The sequence below is a fragment of the Bos indicus x Bos taurus genome, chromosome 8 (genome assembly GCF_003369695.1).
Source record: "Bos indicus x Bos taurus breed Angus x Brahman F1 hybrid chromosome 8, Bos_hybrid_MaternalHap_v2.0, whole genome shotgun sequence".
Lineage (NCBI taxonomy): Eukaryota > Metazoa > Chordata > Mammalia > Artiodactyla > Bovidae > Bos > Bos indicus x Bos taurus.
In genome coordinates, this window is record NC_040083.1 from 50,832,193 (window position 1) to 50,859,882 (window position 27,690).

At 36.2% G+C, this 27,690-nt stretch overlaps 1 protein-coding gene and 1 pseudogene across 1 annotated transcript in view; both read right to left on the reverse strand.

The window, feature by feature from the left end:
* The window catches only part of CARNMT1 (carnosine N-methyltransferase 1), a 42,308-nt gene that overhangs the window by 5,988 nt on the left and 8,630 nt on the right, over positions 1–27,690 (reverse strand). The window contains exons 4-6 of the mRNA XM_027549480.1: positions 15,747–15,887; positions 14,605–14,783; positions 12,415–12,528 (exon numbers count right to left, since the gene is read on the reverse strand). Of these exons, the coding sequence (XP_027405281.1) occupies positions 12,415–12,528; positions 14,605–14,783; positions 15,747–15,887 (434 nt within the window). The remainder of the gene's footprint in view (positions 1–12,414; positions 12,529–14,604; positions 14,784–15,746; positions 15,888–27,690) is intronic.
* LOC113897980 lies at positions 8,594–8,754 on the reverse strand (annotated as a pseudogene).

Genomic DNA, 27,690 nt, shown 5'->3' on the forward strand with positions numbered 1-27,690 from the left:
AGATGTAATGGCTGCATGATTATCCAGCTTCCAAAATACTTCAAGTTATACATTTTAAAAAAGTGAATTTATTATATGTTAACTATACCCCTCCTCAAAAAATCTAAATTATAAAGAAAAAACACACCAAGTATTTTTATTAAACTAAGTATTTGGTAATTTGGCAAGAGGAAAATGATAGGCCATGCATAATTTCATCTGCATTATCTTGAGGCTGAGCAGTTTTTCACATTTATTATGCTCATTCTTTACTATTTTTAAATTTTTATTTTTTTAATTTACTTTATGGCCATGCCACAAGTCATGCAAGATGTGAGTTCACCAACCAGGGATTGAAACTGTGCCCCCTGCAGTGGAAGAACAAAGTCTTAACCACTGGACCACCAAGGAAGTCCCCAGCTCATTCTTTAAAGGAATGTTTATCAAGCACCAAGCAAATACCTGGCACTGAATATATAAAGATGAAGAAAACACTATCACAATCCTGAAGGAGTTCTTTATTTTCTCAATTCTCCTGTCTCTTCACAGTTTTTAAAATTTTTTATTGAAGGGATAATTGCTTTACAGAATTTTGCTGTTTTCTGTCAAGCCTCAACATGAAATCAGCCATAGGTATACATATGTCCCCTCCCTTTGGAAACTCCCTCCCAATCCCACCCCTCTAGGTTGATACAGAATCCCTCTTTGAGTTTCCTGAGTCATACAGCAAGTTCCCATTGGCTATCTATTTTACATACAGTAATATGTTTCCATGTTTCTCTTTCCATACATCTCACCCTCTCCTCCCCTCTCCCCATGTCCATAAGTCTATTCTCTATGTCTGTTTCTCCACTGCTGCCCTGTAAATAAATTCTTCAGAACCATTTTTCTAGATTCTGTATATGTGCGTTAGAATACGATATTTATCTTTCTCTTTCTGACTCACTTCACTGTTTCAGGTTCATCCACCTCATCAGAACTGACTCAAATGCGTTGTAATGGCTGAGTAATATTCCATTATGTATATGTACCACAACTTCTTTATCCATTCATCTGTCAACGGGCATCTAGGTTGCTTCCATGCTCTAGCTATTGTAAATAGTGCTGTAATGAACAATGGGATGCGTGTGTCTTTTTCAACCCTGGTTTCCTCAGGGTATATGCCTAGGAGTGGGATTGCTGGGTCATACGGTGGTTTTATTCCTAGTTTCTTAAGGAATCTCCATATTGTCTTCCATAGTGGCTGTATCAATTTACATTCCCACCAACAGTACAAGAGCATTCCCTTTTCTCCACACCCTCTCCAGCATTTATTATTTGTGGACTTTTTGATGATGGCCACTCTGACTGGTGTGAAGTGATATCTCATCGTGGTTTTGATTTGCATTTCTCTAATAATGAGCGATGTTGAGCATCTTTTCATGTGTTTGTTAGCCATCCGTATGTCTTCTTTGGAGAAATGTCTATTTAGGTCTTTACCCCACTTTTTCACTGGGTTGTTTGTTTTCCTGGTACTGAGTTGTATGAGCTGCTTGTATGAAATTAATCCTTTGTCAGTTGTTTCATTTGCTATTATTTTCTCTCATTCCTAGGGTTGTCTTTTCACCTTGCTTATAGTTTCCTTTCCTATGCAAAATCTTTTAAGTTTAATCAGGTCCCACTTGTTTACTTTTGTTTTTATTTCCATTACCCTAGGAGGTGGGTGATAGAGGATCTAGCTTTGGATTAACGTCATTGAGTGTTCTGCCTCTGTTTTCCTCTAAGAGTTTTATAGTTTCTGTTCTTACATTTATGTCTTTAATCCATTTTGTCTTCACTTTTTCTTTAATGACAATAACAGAAGCAAAGAAAACATTTTTCCCTTAACTGTAAGTATAATGTAAGCTCAATAACAGAAAGCTAAAATAACATGAACAACATAAAATCAAACCCATGTCTAATCCTAGTAAAGACAGATAACCACTTGAAAACTTAATGTATCTCCTTGCAGTCTTTCCTTGACGCATTAGAATGAGATATTACATGTACAGTTTTGCATCTTATAGCCCAGGGAAACAAACAACTATAAGCAAGAGCCAGCAGCAACAAGAGAAAGCAGAGGCTGACCTGCAAAGATGTGAGATATTACAATTATCATACAAAATACACTATTTTCAGAGAAGTAAAAGACCATTGAGAAAACATATGCAGAGAACAGAACCTTCTTAAATGGCATAGCTAACCAAAAACAAACAAAAAAACAAAATAATAAAAATAACCCCCCCCCCCACACACACACAGTCCCCACCAAATAGAAATGAAATAGATGTCAGACACAGTGAAACAAAAAAATTGTGAATGGGAAGACAGGTCAGAATAAATTACTAGAATGCAGGACAGACAGACCAAAACAAGAAAAAAAAAAAATAGCAAGTAAAGCAAAGTGAAAGCTTTGTTGAGAAGGTCGAGAGTACATTTGACTGCATTTCCAGAAGAAGAGAAAAAGAATGTGGGAGAGGAGGTACACAAAGAAATAATAACTGTTATTATTTATTTTGATGCTAAGGTTGTCTCATTGGCAAGTGGAGATCTGTTTTAAGCTAAGATTTTTCAGAACTGATGAAACAATTTACAGACTCAGGTGGCCCAACAAACTGTATAGATTTTAAAAAGAACAATTTACATCTGAATGTAATATTGAGCCTGAAAAAAACTACAAAGTGAAAATCTTAAAAAACAAAACTGATTACTCAAAGAAGCAACAATTAAAATAGCTGAATTATAAACAACAAAATAGAAGCTGCTGGAATGATGTCTTAAATGTGCTGAAAGCTATATGCCAACTTTGTACTCCGTACCTAAAGTTGCTATGGAACTAGAAGTATGAGCATAAACTCACGATTTATAAACATGAACTCATGTTTATAGACATAGAAGGATACATACATATACTTATAAAAAGGCCTAGAAGCAACACCATGACAGTGGGAGAATGCAGAATTTTGTTTCTACATACCATTCCCCATTAAAAGGAGCCAGAAATCCTTGGAAAAACTGGCTGATCTCAGGCAGAAAAAGGGGAAGATGAGCCCAGAATACCTAGTTATGCCAGAAAGAAGATGCTCAGACAATGGCAGGGATATGTCAAAAGGACACAGGAGCCAGCTTGAAGGAGATCCCATTTTCCTGAATCTGGGATCAGATTAGATCAGATCAGAGAAGTCGCTCAGTCGTGTCCGACTCTTTGCAACCCCATGAATGGCAGCACGCCAGGCCTCCCTGTCCATCACCAACTCCCGGAGTTCACTCAGACTCACATCCATCGAGTCAGTGATGCCATCCAGCATCTCATTCTCTGTCATCCCCTTCTCCTCCTGTCCCCAATCCCTCCCAGCATATGAGTCTTTTCCAATGAGTCAACTCTTCACATGAGGTGGCCAAAGTACTGGAGTTTCAGCTTTAGCATCATTCCCTCCAAAGAAATCCCAGGGCTGATCTCCTTCAGAATGGACTGGTTGGATCTCCTTGCAGTCCAAGGGACTCGCAAGAGTCTTCTCCAACACCACAGTTCAAAACCATCAATTCTTCAGTGCTCAGCCTTCTTCACAGTCCAACTCTCACATCCATACATGACCACAGGAAAAACCATAGCCTTGACTAGACGAACCTTTGTTGGCAAAGTAATGTCTCTGCTTTTGAATATGCTATCTAGGTTGGTCATAACATTCCTTCCAAGGAGTAACTGTCTTTTAATTTCATGGCTGCAGTCACCATCTGTAGTGATTTTGCAGCCCCCAAAAATAAAGTCTGACACTGTTTCCACTGTTTCCCCATCTATTTCCCATGAAGTGGTGGGACCGGATGCCATGATCTTCGTTTTCTGAATGTTGAGCTTTAAGCCAACCTTTTCACTCTCCACTTTCACTTTCATAAAGAGGCTTTTGAGTTCCTCTTCACTTTCTGCCATAAGGATGTCATCTGCATATCTGAGGTTATTGATATTTCTCCCGGCAATCTTGATTCCAGCTTGTGCTTCTTCCAGTCCAGCATTTCTCACGATGTACTCTCCATATAAGTTAAATAAACAGGGTGACAATATACAGCCTTGACGAACTCGTTTTCCTATTTGGAACCAGTCTGTTGTTCCATGTCCAGTTCTAACTGTTGCTTCCTGACCTGCATACAAATTTCTCAAGAGGCAGATCAGGTGGTCTGGTATTCTCATCTCTTTCAGAATTTTCCACAGTTGATTGTGATCCACACAGTCAAAGGCTTTGGCATAGTCAATAAAGCAGAAATAGATGTTTTTCTGGAACTCTCTTGCTTTTTCCATGATCCAGAGGGTGTTGGCAATTTGATCTCTGGTTCCTCTGCCTTTTCTAAAACCAGCTTGAACATCAGGAAGTTCACGGTTCACATTTTGCTGAAGCCTGGCTTGGAGAATTTTGAGCATTACTTTACTAGAGTGTGACATGAGTGCAATTGTGCGGTAGTTTGAGCATTGTTTGGCATTGCCTTTCTTTGGGATTGGAATGAAAACTGACCTTTTCCAATCCTGTGGCCACTGCTGAGTTTTCCAAATTTGCTAGCATATTGAGTGCAGCACTTTCACAGCATCATCTTTCAGGATTTGGAATAGCTCCACTGGAATTCCATCACCTCCACTAGCTTTGTTCATAGTGATGCTTTCTAAGGCCCACTTGACTTCACATTCCAGGATGTCTGGCTCTAGGTCAGTGATCACACCATCGTGATCATCTGGGTCGTGAAGATCTTTTTTGTACAGTTCTTCTGTGTATTCTTGCCACCTCTTCTTAATATCTTCTGCTTCTGTTAGGTCCATACCATTTCTGTCCTTTATCTAGCTCATCTTTGCATGAAGTGTTCCTTTGGTATCTCTGATTTTCTTGAAGAGATCCCTAGTCTTTCCCATTCTGTTGTTTTCCTCTATTTCTTTGCATTGATTGCTGAGGAAGGCTTTCTTATCTCTTCTTGCTATTCTTTGGAACTCTGCATTCAGATGTTTATATCTTTCCTTTTCTCCTTTGCTTTTCACTTCTCTTTTTTTCACAGCTATTTGTAAGGCCTCCCCAGACAGCCATTTTGCTTTTTTGCATTTCTTTTCTATGGGAATGGTCTTGATCCCTGTCTCCTGTACAATGTCATGAACCTCATTCCATAGTTCATCAGGCATTCTATCTATCAGATCTAGGCCCTTAAATCTATTTCTCACTTCCACTGTATAATCATAAGGGATTTGATCTAGGTCAATACTGAATGGTCTGGTGGTTTTCCCTACTTTCTTCAATTTAAGTCTGAATTTGGCAATAAGGAGTTCATGGTCTGAGCCACAGTGAGCTCCTGGTCTTGTTTTTGCTGACTGTATAGAGCTTCTCCATATTTGGCTGCAAAGAATATAATCAATCTGATTTCAGTGTTGACCATCTGGTGATGTCCATGTATACAGTCTTCTCTTGTGTTGTTGGAAGAGGGTGTTTGTTATGACCAGTGCATTTTCTTGGCAAAACTCTATTAGTCTTTGCCCTTCTTCATTCCATATTCCAAGGCCAAATTTGCCTGTTCCTCCAGGTGTTTCTTGACTTCCTACTTTTGCATTCCAGTCCCCTATAATGAAAGGGACATCTTTTTTGGGTGTTAGTTCTAAAAGGCCTTGTAGGTCTTCACAGAACCGTTCAACTTCAGCTTCTTCAGCATTACTGGTTGGGGCATAGACTTGGATTACTGTGATATTAAATGGTTTGCCTTGGAAATAAACAGAGATCATTCTGTAGTTTTTGAGATTGCATCCAAGTACTGCATTTCAGACTCTTTTGTTGACCATGATGGCCACTGCATTTCTTCTGAGGGATTCCTGCCCGCAGTAGTAGATATAATAGTCATCTGAGTTAAATTTACCCATTCCAGTCCATTTCAGTTCGCTGATTCCTAGAATGTCGACATTCACTCTTGCCATCTCTTGTTTGACCACTTCCAATTTGCCTTGATTCATGGACCTGACATTCCAGGTTCCTAATGCAATATTGCTCTTTACAGCATTGGACCTTGCTTCTATCACCAGTCACAATCACAGCTGGGTATTGTTTTTGCTTTGGCTCTATCCCTTCATTCTTTCTGGAGTTAGTTCTCCATTGATCTCCAGTAGCATATTGGGCACCTACTGACCTGGGGAGTTTTTCTTTCAGTATCCTATCATTTTGCCTTTTCATACTGTTTGTGGGGTTCTCAAGGCAAGAATACTGAAGTGGTTTGCCATTCCCTTCTCCAGTGGACCACATTCTGTCAGATAAGTTGATTTAAATCATTTATATCCTTAAGCTTCTAAAAGTTCCAGTTAAGAGACAGTGATTATTAGACTAGATGAAGTGGAAGTCATTCAGATGTGTAAAACTCTTTGTGACCCCATGGACTATACAGTCCATGGAATTTTCTAGGTCCGAATACTGGAGTGGGTAGCCGTTCCCTTCTCCAGGGGATCTTCCCAATCCAGGGATTGAACCCAGGTCTCCCTCATTGCAGGTGGATTCTTTACCAGCTGATCCACCAGGGAAGCAAAATTTAACTATATGCTGTATATAAGAGATACGTCTAAAACATAAAGATACAGAAAAGATTTAAGAGAAAAAGATCCAACATACAATTATTAAAAGCTCAGTAACTGTATTAATATGTCCACTTAAAGAAACATGGCTTACATCCATGCAAAACAGACAGCCAGTACCCAAACCCCAGGAAAAAGCTTTGTAGGCAGGGTAGGGAGGTGTTGTGGGTAGAAATACGGTAACTGGTGGTCACTGTCCAATCATTTTCCAATGCAGACTTTTAATTGATCCTCTTCTTTTCTGTCCTATATTTCATCCTCACTCTTTATTAGCCTATGCTTTCATAAATTCTGCTCCTTTTCCATTCACTTTTTCCAGTGAATTAAACTTCTGGTCTCCTGGCTGAGCATGGTCTGGAAATGTACATAAGGTGGGTGTCTTGGAAGAGGTCAGCTATTCCCTACATATAGACTTTCAATTTATGTTTGTTTCATTTGGTGCCTCATTTTCTATGGTTATTCCAGGTCAACTGGCTGTATTCACATTGGTTTCTTTGCAAAACTTATCCATCTACCCTATCTTCTGAAATACTGTTACATTCTTTTGTCCCCTGATGACATCCTTCCATTCTTTATCCATGTTTATAACTTTTTATGAACTGTTAACATGATCTCAATGAGGAACTAATATATGTGTCCAAGTGTCCAATCATCTACCTTTTATAGGCAATCTCTCATGTTTTTAAAAATTCTGTAGCTTTATAGTGCTTTAAACTCTAATAGGCTCCATTTCTCATTACACATTACAAAGATCTCCTTTGGTACTTTAACTTGCTAATTCTTCCAGATGAAGGTAGATTCACTTTGATAACTGCCTGCCTTCCACTATCCAACTATGTATCAGGGCATGAGTGTACACACAGACACATAGACACAAACACTTCTGCACCCCCACTTTTTAAATTACATATAGATGCATTTAAGGGGTACTAGTCACCACGAAAAACCGAAAAACAGGATGCATAGGCATTTTTTCTGCATTTTGCAAAATCAGAGCCTTTCCCAAAGGATATGTGCATACATAACCGTTCCCTTGAAAAGCTCACTAGTTTTCCCAAACCTGGAAAACATAGTGAGTACCTTAAATACCCCTCAGAGCATTTTATAAGTTAATAATATTCCCAACTCTAATTTCATACACTGTGGCAAATTTTTCATTATAACTTCAAATATAACTTTTTAGTATTCCAGAATGGCTAGTGGGCATATTTCTCATTACATATGAATATACTGACATTCTGGTCTATATAAGCATCAGTTTAGTTCAGTTGCTCAGTCACGTCCGACTCTTTGCGACCCCATGAACTGCAGCACGCCAGGCTTCCCTGTCCATCACCAACTCCCAGAGTTTACACAAACTCATGTCCATTGAGTTGGTGATGCCATCCAACCATCTCATCCTCTGTCGTCCCCTTCTCCTCCTGCCCCCAATCCCTCCCAGCATCAGGGTCTTTCAAATGAGTCAGTTCTTTGCATTAGGTGGCCGAAGTATTGGAGTTTCAGCTTCAGCCCTTCCAATGAATATTCAGGACTGATTTCCTTTAGGATGGACTGGTTGGATCTCCTTGCAGTCCAAGGGACTCTCAAGAGTCTTCTCCAACACCACAGTTCAAAAGCATCAATTCTTTGGCACTCAGCTTTCTTTGTAATCCAACTCTCACATCCATACATGACTACTGGGAAAACCATAGCCTTGACTAGATGGACCTTTGTTGGCAAAGTAATGTCTCTGCTTTTTAATATGCTGTCTAGGTCGGTCATAACTTTTCTTCCAAGGAGTAAGCATCTTTTTATTTCATGGCTGCAGTCACCATCTGCAGTGATTTTGGAGCCCACAAAAATAAAGTCTGTCACTGTTTCCACATCTATTTGCCATGACGTGATGGGACTAGATGCCATGATCTTAGTTTTCTGAATGTTGAGCTTTAAGCCAACTTTTTCACTCTCTTCTTTCACTTTCATCAAGAGGCTCTTTAGTTCTTCTTCACTTTCTGCCATAAAGGTGGTGTCATCTGCATAAGTTAGACTGAAATTGTCCCCAAGGGGCTAGGGACACATTCTCAGTTTACAGATGAAACTAATTTTCCAAGTCTACATAACTGAAGCCCAAACCACAGGAATGTTATGAATTTACCAATGTACTACACTTGATCTTAGCCAAAAGGCCGAGAAGCGATTGAATTTACCAATGTAAATGCCATTTTATCATCATGTCTCTTAGCAGCCAATCAATCTTCTGTGGCATCTTAAAATTACTTTGATCCTTATTTCAAATTCTAAAACAATGCATCCATTCATATACATAACAGTTAACTCCAAGTGAGGAAGAAGCACTAGATTCCTACCCTTGTGAAACTCAGAAACTAGTAGGGGAAACAAAATGATGAGTGACTACACCACAATGCATTAAATGCTGACAGACTTGTGAGAGTATAAAAGAGAAATAACATAATATTTAACCCAATCTGAAAGGATCTCCTGAGCAGAGTGTTAAAGAGCACATATAGGGAAGAGCCAAATGAAAATTGAGAGGAAAGAGAAAGGGCTTTCTAGGTCAGAAGACTAGTACCTGAGGTCAGGACAAGGAAGGACAGTCAAAACAAAACAAAAAATGAAGCTGAGACACAAGACAGAAGAGAGATCACAAAAGGCACTGTATACATCCAGAAGGGTTTAGGTTACCAACAAAGCTAGACTTTTATGCTGGAGAGATCTGATAAGAATAGATTTGCACATTGGGAAGATCACTTTGGTGGTAAATGGAGAAGTAAAAGGAGTGTAAAACATTGACGGTAACTTACAAGTACAGTGGTTGAGAAACCCTGGGTTAAAAAGAAATACAAGAGCTATTAAGGAGTTTTAGGAGGTAAAACTTATAGACTGACTAGATGCAGATGGAGAAGAAGAGAGGTTAAAGGCCTACACCAGTTTTCTGGTTGGGGAAATCTGAGTAGATGATGGAACAGAAAAGGCAAAGGGGAAGCATGGGCATCATTTCCTCCAGACACATGCATTAGGAAGCATCTGTGGTACATCCAAGTTGGACACACTGGCTTGGAGCATAAGAGAAACTCCCTGGTAAGAAGAGTGGAAGCCCTCTTCTTAACTGATATCCTGTTAACAAACATGCTGAATTAACTGTGATGCCAATGACAGACCACAGGCCACACCTCAGCACATCTACTCTTATCAAACAGTATACTTACCAAGGGCCACATGTATTTCCTCCATGCAGTTGTAACTGTTGTTATTATATAACTTAATAAAATATTAATAAACCAATAAATGTTCAAAAAGAAAAGTTGTTTCTATGAAAGTTAAGTCAAATGCTCTGGAAATACACAAAACCTTATATAACAAAATAACTGGTATGAAAAATTTTAGACACATAAACACACAGTCAGAATAAAGGTGAGTTATAGACTGACCCAGTGCAAGCCTGCAGAGGTAGCTGATTAGGCAGTCAAGGGGTTGGATCTGGACTGTCAGCCCATCTGCCATATATAAACGCCACAACTTTTCTGCTAGTTACTGAACCCAAGATTCAGTTTCTTCAACTATACAGTAAACTCCACTTCAACATATGGTTGTTCTGAGACTACACAGGTATTTTTTAAGTGGCCAACATTATGCCTAACAACAAGGAAACAAATACCCAGTTGGTAATGCTATCTTTCAGTCATTCCTTCAGTAAAGGAGTACTTTTCTTTTAAGGAAGACTCAAAGTTTGAGATAATTGCTTCATATCATGGCTATATATTACGCTGCTCTCATCTGTCTTATGGACTTCTAAAAAGAAGTTTGGAAAAGACCTACTATGACCTGGAGGCTTAGACCTACTGACTACATCTCTGGTAAGCTAAATCATTAAAGAGAGCAAGTAACAGAACCTACCAACAGAACTACACCAATACTGAAGACCAAGGACTCAATATTTACTTGACTTTTACGTATATAGTCTTTCTTAATAAAGATTATCTATCTTACTAAAAAAGAAAAGTATGTTTACCTTGATTATCATTACTTCCCCTTTATTTTAAAGGAACAGGATAAAATGTGCAATTTCCCTTAGGCTCCAGAGGGAAAGGACCACGTCATACTCATCATTTGATTTCTAGCAACCAGCAATAGGATGCAGTAAAAAGGTTTTTGCATAAATGAAATTATATTTCTACTCTTTCTTAAATTTAAAGGAGATACATAAGTTATCATACCTACTCTTTCCCCATACATATATATACTGGGGAGGAGGATTTCATGGGAGAGATTAAGTGCTTCCCCTCAAATGTTTCATTACAGAAATTTTAAAAGACCACTCTCTCCTGAACAGAAGTGCTGTTTCTCCATGGAGTGGAGAATTGGGAAGATGAGGGAATGATTATCATTGAATTAATAATTAGTACCTCTTTGGGCTTCCCTTGAAGCTCAGTCAGTAAAGAATCTGCCTGCAATGCATGAGACCTGGGTTCGATTCCTGAGTAAGGAAGATCCCCTGGAGAAGGAAATGGCAACCCACTCTAGTATTTTTGCCTGGAGAATCCCATGGACAGAGGAGCCTGGTGGGCTACAGTCCATGGGGTTGCAAGAGTTGGACACGACTTAGTAACTAAACCACCACCACCTCTTTGAAATTATGGCTGCTATGAGACTGACCTAGTATGAATATACAACTTTTGGGGGTTCCACTGCTTTTGGAGGGACTAGCTATGATTGGAGGAACTGCACCACCAACTAGAATGCAATCTAAAGGAAACTATGGAGGTTTTAAAACATGTACAACATTGAAAGAGAGTTCCCTTTTCTCCACACCTTTTCCAGCATTTATTGTTTGTAGATATTTTGGTGATGGCCATTCTGACCAGTGTGAAGTGATACTTCATTGTAGTTTTGATTTGCATTTCTAATAATGAGTGATGTTGAGCATCTTTTAATGTGTTTATTAGCCATCTGTCTTTGGAGAAATGTCTGCACTGTTAGTGGGAATGTAAATTGATATGGCTATTATAGAGAACCGTATGGAGATTCCTTAAAAAAGCGAGGAATAAAAATATCATACAATGCAACAATCCCACTATGGTTCCAAAACCATAACTGGAAAAGACACATGTACCCCTATGTTCACTGCAGCACTATTTATAAGAGCTAGGATATGGAGGAGATGTCCACTGACAGATGAATGGATAAAGAAGATGTGGTACATACAGAATAGAATATTACTCAGCCATAAAAAAACGCATTGAGTAAATTCTGATGAAGTAAATGAACCCAGTGGCTGTTATACCGAGTCAAGTAAGTCAGAAAGAGGAAAACAAATATTGTATATTAACACATGTACATGGAGTCTGGAAAGATAGTACTGATGGAACCTATTTGCAGGGCCGCAGTGGACAGACTTGGTGAGCAGACTTGTGGACACAGTGGAGGAGGGAGAGGGTGGGACGAATTAAGAGTAGCATGGAAAAATACACATTGCCACATGTAAAATGGGTAGCCAGTGACAAATTTGCTGTATGATGAAGGGAGCTCAAACTTGGTGCTCTGTGACAACACAGAGGGGTAGAATGGGTGGGAGATGGAAGACAGGTTCAGGAAGAAGGGGACATATGTGACATGTTTCATGTTGATGTATGGCAGATGCATGTTGATGTATGGCAGAAACCAACACGATATTATACAGCAATTATCCTCCGATTAAAAATATATTATTTAAAAAACCAAACGTATCACATAATGGCAACTTTTGTGAATATTTAGTACTGTGTGTGAAGTTACCAATGCAGAACAGCTATAAGTATTCAGATTAATGTACAGGTTCTAATAAATACTGAGGAACTTACCTAGATTTATCCAAATTCCACCTGGCTTGAGTATTTTCCATATTGTATCAATATAATCAATTACATTGTGAGCTGTGTCTATGAAGAAACAGGTAGCAATACAGTCCCAGGTATCTATTTAAGGAAAATCAAATTACTACATGTCACTACATGTTTTGCCTTTTCATGAATTCTATAAATGAACCAGCTACCTCTTTACAGATACGAATATTTAACTACAGAGGTATAGAAGCTAAACTCTTTCAATCAAATACTATAATCTAGCCAACCAAATAAATCATTTACAAAATATGCCATCATTCATAAAAGCTTTTATTGCTAATTTGATAATGTAACCAATTTGGAAATCATTTTTGATAACCTATATCACTATATCTGCACCAAATAATATTTATGAGTTTTGTTTATAATCTTTTCAATTTTTAGCTTTATTTAAATCAGTTATGATGACTCTAATAAAAATTTTAACAATTAAAAATTTTTTAAAATTTAAAAATAAAATCAGTTGCAATGAAATTAACAATCATTTTAATTTTAAGTTGTGATTTAAACCAGTGTTAACTACCAATTCTGGAAGGTTTCAAAAAAGACTGAATGCATCTGCTGCCAACTGAGAAATGAATGGTATCAAAATACATAAGCATCCACCAGTACTTGGGGGAACTGCCAGTTAAAAAGAGGGATGGGACAGTCATCAGCAGAGGGTGAAAAGCCAACAGAGAACAGTTTGGCTTCTGGAGGCCGTGGCTTGGCACAGAGACAGAAGAGACTGCACTGAAAGTGGCTGTCTGTACAGGTAAGGCACTTCATCCAACCATGATCACCTTCCCCATCTCCTCTTTCAAACTGTGCTCCAGAAGAAAGTCATTTTTACATGCCAAAGCAATGTTTTTCATTATTTCACTTCTATTTTGAGACTCTGCTCCCTGACTTATCCTAACACCATCTCTCTCCTTGTACCTTCAATGCAGGATCTCCCAGTGTCAGCATTCAGGGAAAAACAATAACTTCACTACCTTGTTACTCTCCTGCTCTAATCTCTCCAAGGCCTCCCATTCCTCTTCGAGTACAATTTGAAGTCTTAGCTATGGCCTACAAGTCTGTCTCACCAAACCCTCTAACCTCATCTCCCATCACCCGCCCACTGCTCACCATATCCCAGCCAAACTGATCCTCTAGCTCTTCTTGAGCAGAACAAGTGTCCTTCACACCTCAGAATCTTCCTTCCTTTGCCATTTCCTTTGTCTGCAACACTTTTCCCCCATATATCTGAATGACTTGCCTCTTCAGTGTTATGAGGTTCTCTGCTCAATTTTTAAGTTTCCCCCTTAGAAAGACCTTCCTGGTAATTCCATATAAAACAGCAGACCCTCCTCAGTCAATCATTATCCCCTTTACCTGCCTTATTTTTCTTCCTCACAATATTAATTTGTTATTGCCTCGCTCAAAACTAGAATATGGGTTCCCTGTGAGTAGGAACTTTGTTTTGTTCATTGCTGTCTCCGCAGGACCTGGAATATACCTCCTATTTAATAGGTGCTCAACAAATACCTGTTAAACAAACAAACTTGCTGACCCCTCAGCCTTCTTTTTTTCTTTTTATTGCCAAGTCTCTCTCCTCTTTCCCCATTATCATCTCCCTTTCTCTAATGACTAGCTCAAGTTTCTTCTACATTTTGCCAGGCTGAAGTCCAAACTTCATAGATTATAAAAGGCCTCCACAATCTGGAACCAACCTACTTCTCTAGCCTCATCATCCATTAAATCCCCCATAGTCCTTTTTCCTTGCAGCCAGGCTGTTCTACCATCCCTGGTTACCTTACTCATTCATATCGTTGTACCTCTGAACGCCATTCCTCCCTATTTAAGTCACTGTCTCCACAACAGCTCACTTGTCATACTAACCTACTTTCATTTTTACTATATTCATTACTCAACCTTTGTTTACATGTTGTCTTATATTAATAGACCCAACAGATTATAAATTTCTAAACTGCAGATCCCGTATTTCTTTATAGTTCCCATGACTGTCTTATACATAACTCTGAAAACATTCTATTGATAAACTGTCACTGAAGTATACCTTAAATTCTACCATCAAAATGAATGACAACTTTGGCTCAGTAAAAAATTAGCTCATTAAATTTAGAATAAAGGATGTGATTTTTAAAATGCTTGCTTTGGACTTACTGCATTCTGAATATATCTCCTGAAAATCTCCTGCTGTCATAGAAAAGTTAGAACCAGGAGGAAGACTGTGGGGGTCAACATCAGGGAAAAAGATGGGTCGAATCTGATCAGCTGACCTTCGATTATTGCTAAACTGATGAATCCAGGGATAAAGCTTATATTTATTAATTTCAGAACATCTGTAAAATATGAGCATAAAATTCAGTGTTAAGTAAATATTTTACCAAGAAAATCTACTTTAAATACCAAAATTTATAATCTGATTGAGGATTTACTTATATAATTAAATACTTAAAAGTGTTACCACTATACCCAATTATCTGAAACTCCACATATGCATGTAGATGAGTAACCAATCATGGATTAAAAGACAGAAACAAAATTAAGGTAAATTCAGATATATAAATGTGCTGTTCATTCAAATTTTTAAACATATACTGCCAAAACTCGAGCCCAAGTAAAAAACAGTCTAAGTATTTTTTTTTCAAAAAATGGTATGAGTTTTGTTACCTAATTATTTTAATTTTTTTTGTAACACTCTCCTTTTTACCTTTTCCCTATCTCCTAACTCACACTGCTACCAAGACAAGACAACATATTATTTAAACAAGGCAGCTATTTATTTTTTCTCTAACACACCTCTTCTGGATTTAAAGACTCTTTTCCACTACTTTATAAATAAGGCCACAGAAGTTCTGAGAAATCTTTCCAACTCAGTTATGTGGAGTCATTTCATGTGAATGATTTTATGAGAATTTAAGTAAAAAAAAATGTGATTACTACATTAAAATCTTATTCCACTAAAGAAACAAAGGGGTGAAGAAGTTTAAGGAACAATAAGAAAATACTCCATCCTGAACAATACTTAGCCCTAAATTCTGCAGAGAAATCATTTCAGTGTCATGAATACCCAAGCACTTTTTAAAACATCCCTTACCCATCTTGTTCAACATTCTGTTAACTAGGCAACTAATTAAAGTAGTAACTGTATAAGCAATTTAATTTTAATACAAGAAACACTTATGATATATACCATAATTAAACACTATGCACTTCTCTTCAAATTCAGAATTTTTCAAAAATAGGATAAGTCAATCCGATTCTGAGCAATTACTGTTTCTAGCAAAAAGTAAATTAAATACCTGTTGAGTACAAAGTTTGAAGAAAAAAGCATAAAAAAACTCCATTCATTTCCTTGACAAGCATAACCTAGCATAGCTATTTCCCAGGCCAGTCTTCCTAGTCCAGCACCAGGTACCAGAATATTTACTTTAGAAGGATCCCTGAAATGAAATAAGGCAATTATGTCCAAACTCCTCAAAGGAAAGGGGAGAAAGAAAAAAAAAGACAAAATCCATATTAACAATTAAAAACTTAAGATATTTAATAAGAATAAGCTCACTCAATGCTCTGACTTCTTAAATTTGAGAAATACTTCTAAATATCAATGAGAAATAAGCATATAGGGAATTATCAAATGTTAGCAGACTAGGGTTTTATCCCCAAAGTATTATTTTTCAGAAGATAAACTGCCTTCTATCTAAGACTTATGAAGATACTCCTAGCTATCACCTGTCTTGGAAAGACAAATCATTCCAAAGGAATCTCTGTACATACAAAGAAACCAAACACAATTATTTCAGCACATGAAACAGTAAAAACAAAACTTTATTTCTAAATTCTGTTTCTAATACAATGGTTTATATAGCTAAATCAAGTACAACCAGATTTTAATGTGTCAGGTCTCTCTTTAAAATCTGATATATTTCAGTTGGCAAAAGAATTTGGAGCTGGGATATTCTTATAAGGAAGAGAGGCAAGTGCTTTCTAATTGAGCATTGCTGTTGTTGTGGTTAAGTTGCTCAGTTCTGTCCAACTCTCTGCAAGCCCATGGTCTGCAGCCCGCCAGGCTCCTCTGTCCATGGGATTTCCCAGGCAAGAATACTGGAGTGGGTTGCCATTTCCTTCTTCACTAATTGAACATATATAATGGCCAACATATTACACCATGCCATAGGTTTGCAACCAAACTGTTCTCCACTTATTACCATTACCTTACCATCACAAATTTCCTTTGCTATTATATCTGCCATTGTACTTTCAGATCACTAAAAATCCTTAGCAAAGCAAAGACCTTTCAGGACTTCTGGCTCAATATAATCTTAAGGAAACTAAAATGGTATTCTTGTGGAAAACCAAAGAAAAAAGTATATAATCAGCTGTTATCACGTCAACTAAAAAGGAATTTCACTATTGCCTGTATTCCCCAAATTTAGCTCATAAAACAAATCCAATTTCCAAATCTACTCCCATGAACACTTCTTTATCTTTAAAGTGTATGGTCTTTAAGTTTGAAGTGCTCCAAACAGCAATAGGACTTTTTACTAGTAGCTCATATGATAACATTTAGCATTCCCCACTCTGAAAACAAACAAACAGAACTATGGGGCTTTTGAAAATTCAGTCTACAAATACAGTAACAGGAGGATTTGTACAGGGTCCTTCAATCTTAGATATATATGGAACATATATTTGTATAAAAACCTCAGCGAAGTCTATTTAGCCTGTTTCACTGCTAAATTTTATATATACAATAAGGCATACACTGAAATTTGTTAAAAAATGACTTCTGACAAATAGGCTTATTGTGATTTGTAAGATATTCTTTAATACTTGACATGGCCAAACTAAAACCAAGGTGCCGTATAAAAGTTTTCACTAAAATAGAATGTTGCCTTTACATTCCAGATTATATACAATATGTCTATGTGTATGAACACTTTGATTTTTAATAAAGAAAATGGGAACATCTCATTTGGTTCATGCCTACCTATATTGGTTATCTAACATGAACACACATATTTTTAACACTAGATTCTGAAAAACTCCTATCTGTAGGACACCATGCTGGCCCTTGTATAAAGGACCCATCATCATTTTCTACTCCCTTCTAGACCCACCAAAACATTTACTCTCTAGAACTACCTCTTTTCTCAGTTTCCATTTGTCCAATAAAAAACATGCATTTTCCCCAAGTGGCTCTGTTCAGCAATTTTTTTAAAAATCAAGGTAATGCAACAGAAAATATAAAGGATCTGGAAGTAAATTCATAGAGTATTTAAATCTTTATCCAAATAATCAATAATAATCAATTTCTAAGAAAGTAAAAGATTACCATGCAGAAATTAGAAATCATGCCAACCTTAAGGGAAAGTGTACTAATAACAGTACGAATATTTATTTTGTTCACTTAAAGTTAGCTTTTTGACAGCTATTAAATACTCCTGAACTAATCAAGCTTATAGAACTCTATTCCTACCTTGTGGCATAAAGTTTCTATATAGAACTGTTATTAAAAGGCTGTCCTAAAGCCACAGAATAAAGACTACAGTGAGCCTTACCTTAAGAGTTAAGAGAGATTACTACAGATCTACCAATTATTTGTAGTAAGAAAAAATAGATTTCAGTAGACATACTGAAGGAAACACATTTTAAAACAAACTAAGAATTGACAAACTGATCAAGAATCAAGCAATGAATGGGAGAATTTTTTCCCAAACCTTTGCTCTTAGAATTTTTTTTTCTGTTGGGTCTTCATATAAGGGATATTAACAGCATACAAGAAAAAGTCTCTAATCAAAATGTATATAAAACAAAGGCTTTCTAAAAGACATTTTCTATTGAGTCTTTATGAAGTCTAGGATATTTTCTATGAAAATAAGAGAAATATAAATCTTTAAGTTTAGACCTTTTTGGTGAGCTGACTTTTTAAACTTAGAAAACCAGGAGCCATATAATTAATATGTGCCTTTGTAATCAAGTGTTGCTTGCTTGAGATTCTTAGCAAAAATCAGGCAAGTAAACAAGTGTATGTAGTTATTAGGCTGGACTATGGATGAGCAATCTTTTTTGCCTTTTCATACTGTTCATGGGGTTTTCAAGGCAAGAATACTGAAGTGGTTTGTTATTCCCTTCTCCAGTGATGCTAGTAAAGACTGAAGGCAGGAGGAGAAGGGGACAACAGAGGATGAGATGTTTGGTTGGCATCACCGACTCAATGGACATGAATTTGAGTAGGGTCTGGGAGTTGATGATGGACAGGGAAGCCTGGTGTGCTGCAGGCCATGGGGTCACAGAGTCGGACACAACTGAGGGACTGAACTGAACTGATGGATAAGCAATATATTTACTACAAATGTAACACCCCTGATAATAGTGGGGAACTTCCAATGCTTTTCTAGACAAGCAAGAATAAAGAGTACAGGAGCCCTTGTGGGTTTGAAGAGGCCATGGTTGCACGTGGTTGGCAATGTTTATACCAACCTTTGCTCTCCAGCTATTTTACCATCAGTAAACGCTGTTCTTGGAAAAAGTTTCCTTTATTGTATACAGAATAATTTTTGCATAGCACCTGCAAATAAGCGAATTCCAACACACAAAATACTTTTTCTTGGTGTGTCAGCATGATGACAATTAGCTGACCCCTGGTGGTAAGTGTATGTACAACTTTCAAGCATCAGAAGGGTTTGGTTCTATTACAATCACAATTCACATGGTAGAAGTCACTACCCACATGTGGCTACTAAATACTTAAAATATGGTTAGTTCTATTGAAATGTGCTACAAGTATAAAATAAATGCCAATATTCAAAGACAGTATAAAGGAATGTAAAATATCTCATTAAAATCTTATATACTGTAACATATGTTAATATGTTTTAGATATACTGGGTTATTAAAGTATATTATTAATCTCACCTGTTTCACTTTTCATGTGACTACTAGGAAATTTAAAATAACATAGGCGACTTGCATTGTATTTCTATTGAACACTGCTAGTCTTTATAGAGAACTCATAAACACACAATTCTGGGCAAAAAACAATTGTGAAATGACATCACAAACCATTATATGATCTTTTAAAACATACAGAACACAATGTGTTATTCATATATGTATATATAAACATGTAGCTAACGTAGAAAGCTAAGATTAGAGTAACAAATTTACGCTAGTTGTTATCTCCATAAAGAGAGAAGAATGTGCTCTGTATGGTTTGCAGAGCAGTTTCAACTGGTAAACAACAATAAAGAAATCTGAAATAAATATGGCAAAATGTCAAGGTTTAATACAGTTGGATGTTGAGACACTTTATTCAAACTAGAAAATGGGTTAGAAATCAGAATTAGTGTCTAGTCCCTTCAAAAGTATGGTCCCAACTTATTTATCTACTTCCAACAAACAACTTCGTACATCACCAAGACAACTTTTAATCAATTCCAGAAAACTCTTTCTCACCATAATCTTGAGAGCTCCAACATACCTGCAGAAACTTAGTTTAAATTATCACCTTATCTATAAAGTCTTTCTTTTCCCAAATATCCCAGGCAAAGCTTTAACTCACTTCTCAGTGCTTTCAGTGCTTCATTCATACCTTTGTTTATATGCCCAGTTCTTCACTTTGCTTCTTTCATTTAATACAGGGGTCAGCAACTATAACCCACTAGCCAGTCACCTGTATTTGTAAAAAGGTTTTATTGGAACACAGCCATGTCCATTCATTTATGTACTGTCTATGGCAATGTTCTCATGACAACAGAGCTAAATAGTCAGTAGCCAGAGACCCCAATGCCTACAAAGCCTAAAATATTTTCTAGCTGGCCCTTTAAGAAAAAGCTTACCATAATTCCCAATTTAATGTATCTTGAACTTCTTTCCCAATCAGTACACAGAGCTTTCTTAATATGTTTTATGACTAAGTAGTCCATTTAACACTATAAAATAATGTATCGAAATAATAATGCTAATTAAGGACATTTCGATTGCTTCCAATGTCTTATTATATAACATTAAAGCTAATATCTTTGGCATAAATAATTTCCATACGCAGGAGCTTATCTGTAGAAAGCTTTCCCCAAACTGAATTGCAAGGATCAAAACTGAATTTTGTTCAATGTTACCAAGTTGCCCTCCATTAAATTTTACTAATTTATTCTTCCACCAGCAACATATGTTTCCTCATACCTTCAGTAAGTTATATAATTTTCAAATTCTCACAGTAGATTAAAATGGCATCTTAGTATGGTTTTTATATTTGCATTTTCTTATGAGATTAAGCATGTTGTATTTCTTTTTCTGTTTACTGTTTACACTATTTTTCTACTAGGTGATCATCTTGAATTGGTTTTTCCACTATTTTTTAATACTTGAAAAAATTTTTTCAAGATTTTTAAGTACTTGAAATCCTGGAATGGTAGGCACTTGGGATCTTGATGAAAAAGAAATCTGAAATATTTATTTCTCTCTCTGGTCTAAGAGAGCTTTCTGGATTAAAGAGATATTATTAAATATCTTATTTATTTTATCTTAACATCTCTTAAAATATTAAAGAGACTATTTTCAGCTTCTAAACTACCTTTGCATTATTTGGCAATCTTCATTTGCTCTTATAAAATGGTTTCTTTCAGATGGAAATAATTCTTTTATAACTTACATTCTTTATTTTAATCTAAGTAGAAAAAGCCATCTTTAAAGGATTTTAAAAGTCTTCTTGAAGGGTTAGACATATCCTGAGAGGCAAAGATATAATAGATTTACCACCCACAAACAGACAAAATAACACTTCAAATTCTTCTAAAATAGACTGGGTTAATGAAACTAAGATCTAAAAAACTACAATCTGGTAGTTTTCAGGATTCATAAAAGAATATGATTCCACATGGTTGTGATTTCCCATTTCAAATAGGAGTTGAACCTAAGAATCTCTCTTTCCTTAGCAACTATAAACTCATAGCACTAAATTTCTGAGCTAATAATAACTGAGGTATCTGGCATTCAGCACAATTAAAACAGCATTTCATTAATTACAAACAGGCCCCAATACACATGTCAGTCTGTCAGCTTCAAAGCTGCTTATACTTGTGAACTTAAGACATTTAAAAATTCTCAACAGGAACAAACTGGAAAAACTGATAAGACAAATATGCTTACACAGGAAAAAAGTATTTTAATGACCACAAGAATAGTTAATTTATGCATATTTAAGTATACTATGTTTTGCAAACAGATCTGTTAGAAAAGGCCTTTATTGACATTTCAAAAAGAAAAGAACATAATCAAAAGGCTAGCTAACATAAACATTACTGAAATTCAGCCTGAGTATAACAATATCAAATTCACAGGTGTTTGCTGTGGCACAAACAGAATCCTGAAAATTTTATCTGAGACCCAAACTTGACCAGAATTTACCTGAATTCTGAAGCACTACATCATGTCCCTTTTTCAGGACTTAGAGTTTACCTTTTGTGGCAAAGTTATGACTTTAATATGGATAAAGACTTTGCTATGTTTTGTTAGGCTTATTTTTAAGGGTTTTTGAAAAACTCATCTTATATGCTCTAAGGAAACCAATATAAATTAAACAAGCAAAACAAATGACAGAGGAAGAAATATGTAAGTTTTCCACTGGGTACCAGCATGACAAAAAAAAAAGTTTGATATTTTGATGCACTTGATTTAAAATTCATACATCCCTGCCTACTTTTATAACACTGATTACTATCAGAGAAGGGAAATGGGTAACTGGGGAGGAGACTTTATATCCTTTGAAACCTTTAAAATTTTGAATCCTGTAAAATACCTATTTAAAACATTTTTAAATTATTCTTTTATATTAAAATAACCTGTTAGAAACATTAAAGTTAATTCATCCTTTTCTCACCAGTCTACATTTTATCTGTCAACAGTAATAAAAATACTACTACTAACAGGTAAATAACAATAAAATAATACTTGTGCTAGTTCATTAAGTGCCTTTAACCATGAGATCCCCTTTTACTATGGCTAACATTGTCATGCTGACAGGATACTATGGTAATATACATGATTCAGTGATCACTAAGTATGAATGAAATCATATTTAAAGTGCTAGAAATTATGCTGACATATGCATTTGACATTCAGCCTTCCAAAAATACCCAAATTCTGGTATATTTCAACTGTAAAGAATTTTATCTCACAACCTACTTTTCAGAAACAAAGATATTTTGAATATTGAGAAATATCTGGACTTTATGTTTACAAAGACTAGTAAAATATATGATCTATTATTTTATAGATAGTACATACATTGAGTATACCAACTAGAAGAATCTTTAAGATTTTTGAAAGCAGCAATATTTATAAAAGTTCCCTAAACTGAAAACATTTATTTATAAAAACTATGAAAAATAAGGAAATATGAAACTAGATTATGATTTAATAGTTGTAGAATATTTCATGTAGGACCACTGATAAAAACTAACAAAATAACTTGTAGCACTTATTAAAGTAAACAAAGGTAGCCTTACAGAATAAAAGAAAATTATTAATAATAGGAAAAAGCATTTGACATAGAAAAGGCACTGACAAATGCAATATCCTTTCATGACAAAAACTCTCAGGAAATAGGAAGAGAGGGAAAATTTCTCAATATCAAAAAAGGGTATTTATAAAAAACCTAGAGCTAAAATTACACCCAAAAGTGAAAAGACTGAAAGCTTTCCAAGACCAGAAACTAGATAAGGATGTACTTCCAGAGCTATTTAAATGGGAAAGGAAGAGGCAAAAACCACCTTTATTCACAAACAAGATGATCTTTTATGCAGAAAATCCCAAAGAACCAACAAGAAAGCTACTAGAGCCAGTAAACAAATTAAGCAAAGTTGCAACACATAAAAATAAACATAAACACATTAAAAAATCAGTTCTGTTTCTATCCATTGGCAAAGAACAATCAGAAGAGGAAATTAAGAAAACAATTCCATTTATAATAACATGAAAAAGAATGAAAAACTTAGGATTAAATCTAACCAAGGAGATGCTACACTGAAAACTTGTATACTAAAACTTAAAAAACAAGGCTGAAAGATATTAAAGAATACCTAAATAAATGAAAAGACATCCTATATCATGAATTAGTGCTAGCGCTGAATCACTTCAGGTGTGTCCAACTCTTTGCAACCCTATGGACTGTAGCCCACAAGGCTCCTCTGTCCGTAAGATTCTCCAGGCAAGAATAATGGAGTGGGTTGCCATGCTCTTCTCCAGGGGTCTTCCCACCCAGGGAGCAAACCTACACCTTTTACGTCTCCTACACTGGCGGGTGGCTTCTGTACCACTAGCACCACCTGGGAAATATTATTCATTATTAAAATATCAATACCACCAGAAACAATCTACTTATTCAACACAATCCCTGGCAATATTCCAACAGCCTCTTTCAGAGAAATGGAGAAACTGATTCTGAAATTCATATAAAATTGCAAAGAGCCCCAAAGAACTAAAATAATCTTGAAAAAGAATAAAATGTACAAATCACACTTCCTGACTTCAAAACTTACAAAGTTACAGAAATTAAAATAAGTATGGTACTGGCATAAGGAAAGACATACAGGCCAATGGAATAGAACAGAGTTCAGAAATAAATACTTACATATGAAAAAAGTTAAAGTGTTGTTGCTCAGTCCTGTCTTGACTCTGTGACTCTTTGCAACCCTAGGGATGGTGGCCTGCCAGGTTCCTCTGTTCATGGAATTCTCCAGGCAAGAATACTGGAGTGGGTTGCCATTTCCTTCTCTAGGGGATCTTCCCAAACCAGGAATTGAACCTGGGTCTCCAGCACTGCAGGCAGATTCTTTACCCACTGAGCAATGCCAATACATGTCACTCCTGTGATCGTGTTACATTATAAAACACTCAGTGAAGTCTTATAATGTAACAACAGCCTGCTTACTCTAAAGACTTTCTTGCTAGCTTGACAAAGTCTAAGTAGCCACTTGTGAAAGCCCACAAGGGAGTGAGGGACCTTCAGGAGCTGAGATAGGCTTCTAGCCCTCAGTCAGCAAGAAGCCAGGGCCTTCAACCACAATGAAACAAATTCTGCCAACAATCTGCATGAGCTTGGAAGTCTATGCTTCTACAGTCAAATCAAGATATCAAGCAGATATCTTGTTTATAGCCTTGTAAGATCCTACACAGAGTGAAACCATGGCCAGATCCCTACCCACACAGAAACTATGAAGTACAAACATGTGTTTTTTTAAGCAGTTAAATTTATGGTATTTTGTTGCACCAATATACATCTACCTTTCAGATGCAGCAATCTCACATCTAAGAATTTACACTAAAGATACATCTCCAGCAATCCAAAAATAAACATGCACAAGGTTATTAACTATAGCATTATAACTGCAAGATACTGCCAACTTCTTTACTTAAATAACCAAGTATAGGAGATCGGAGTAGTCTGAAACTGTTAAAAAAAAAAAAAAAGGATTGACTAAGACCTCCATGAACTGACATACAGCTAATTTAGGATGTATCATTAAGTCAAAAAAATCAAAGTGCAAAATAAAATATATATTATGCTGCAGTTTGTGTATGACAAAAGGGGATACCTTGTGGAGGGGGGGGTCGGAATTCTTACCTACTTACCTCCATAAAAAAGACAGAAAATACAAACAAGAAGGATAAATGAAAAATCAGTAACAGTGATTACCTACGTGGTAGAGTGGGGTAAAGAAAAGACAGAAGAATGAATGACATTTTTTCTGAATATCACTTTTTTATATATATAGTTTTGTCAAGATGATAGTCCACAAATCAAAAAAATTAAAAAACCAACAGGAATGGGGGAAGAGACAGGGACACGCAACCCTAAAACTAAAAGCAAACAAAAACAAATAAACCTAAATATACTGGATTTCACATAAAAAATATAACCAGACCTCGGGTGAGAAGGCTGAAAGGGAGCTAATTTGAGTAAACAGTGAAGAATATTTCTATTAAAAACCCTTAATTTAGGGGGGAGAATACTTCCTGGAAAATCCTGAACTCCTTTTGGTAGTTTTGTTTTTCCTATAATATGGAGGTAACAATTCTGAAACTTTTGTGTGTATTGTAGAAAAAGAAAGTGTTAGTTGCTCAGTAGTGTCCGACTCTTTGCAACCCCAGGGACTGTAGCTCACCAGGCTCCTCTGTCCATGGATTTCTCCAGGCAAGAATACTGGAGTGGGTAGCCAGTCCCTTCTCCAAGGGATCTTCCCAACCCAGGAATCAAACTCAGGTCTCCCACATTATAGGCAGATTCTTTACCATCTGAGCTACCAGGGAAGCCCAAGTATTGTAGGACTGAGTGAGTAAGCAAATATACTGATGTCAGAAGCCAGGTTTTTCACTGTGGAAAAGACAGACAGACAGAGAGAATGGGGGAAGCTAAGGTACTTTTGAAAGTACCAAGATGAACTCATGATCTCTAGTGTTTGGGGTGTGTGTTTAAGTTCTATCTGCTAGAAGACCCATAAGCAATGACATCTCAGGAACAATGAACATGCCTAGTATCAAATCTTGGTCTCTACACTCCATTCTACATTAAAAGGAACCAGATCCTTGGGAAAATACCCCACTCCAGGACTTAAGCAGAGAAGACACAAAATTGAACTGAAATGTCTTTATTATTCCAGAAAGTAAGGAAGTGCTCAAAAAACTAATTGAAGCATGCCATGCAAAAAGGACATAGGCACCAACCAACTGGAATCCTACTGGCCAAATCTGAGGAAATTTAAAGAAGAAAATTTAAAAAGCAATGGTAATGGATTATAACCTACTGAATAAATAGGAACCATGAGTCATCCCTGTAATAGATAGATAAGAATATTAACAGAATGCTGGTAACTGTAGAGTTAGAAAATCACCATTCCACAAACATCATAACAAGGTTAGTTCATCCAAGATTCAATGGATGACAATTTTAGGAGAGAGAGGGTTTGCAAAGGAGCAGGATACTAAGTGCATGGTCTCAAAGTATCTCCTCAACAAATGCTTATTAGTTGCAAGAAGAGAAACAGTAACTAAATAGTGGGAAGAACCAAATAACATCTTGATTAAAATCAATGAGGGGCTAACAGACACTGCATATCTCTGAATAATATCTTGAAAAGGGTACAACATCAACTCTGTATTATTTTGAGAGAGGACACACAAACTAGACCTAACCACGAAGAAGCCTAAGACAATGTCAAACTGAAGAATATTCTATAAAATTACTTCCTCATATTCTTCAAAAATGTCAATGTCATGAAAGTTAAAAAAAAAAACAAGGCAAGGAACTCTTCCAGATTAAAGACTAAGACATCAGAATTAAACATAACATTCTGGACTGGATCCTAGACTGAACAGAAAAATAAGTGTTACAAAGGACATTATCAGGATAATTTGTGAAATTTAAATATAGACCATAGATGAGAAGGCAATATTCAAGTTTAAATTTCCTCAATCTGGTAACTGCACTGGATTTATGTAAGAGAATATCATTGTTCTCAAGAAAAAACTAAATAATAAGTAGTAAAAAACATGATATAATACAAACTGATCTCTCAAATAGTTTAAATAATTGTGTATATGTACTGCCGTGGATAAACACATAAAAGCAGGAAGAAAGAAGGGAAGTAGGAAAAGGAAACAAAAAAGCAAATGTAAATAATTGGTGAATTTAGGTAAAAAATACACAGGAGCTCTCTATACAATCCATACAACTTCTTGGGTAACTTTGAACTTATTTCAAAATAAAATGCTTTCAAAGAAGAGAAGGGACATACACATATGTAGTGAAATTTCTGGATAGATACATCTAAACTTAAAGATGTCAATCAACAAAGAGGGGAAGATGAGGAAAAGGAGGCTTTCTTTCCTCAAAGATCCTTTAAACAATAGAATGAACTCCATCCACTGGTTCTCTTTAAACAGATAACCTCTGAGTCAGGTTCCTAACCTGGGATCCATGGACCAAAGAGGTCTATGGAAAGAATTCACTGTACCTACAAGGGGGTGAAAAAAAAATTACATTTTAATTTCATTAGCCTTTAACTGATATGTTTCTATCAATTGTGAATGCAGCCAACAAACAATAGTAGCTTTAGAAGTACCCATGACTTTAATCACCAACAGGCATTATATATATTTTCACTTCATATTAGCTGTTGAGATTCTCAAAATAACATATAGTATTTAGGTATTTTCAAAATCTATTAAAATCTCCTTTTAAGACTT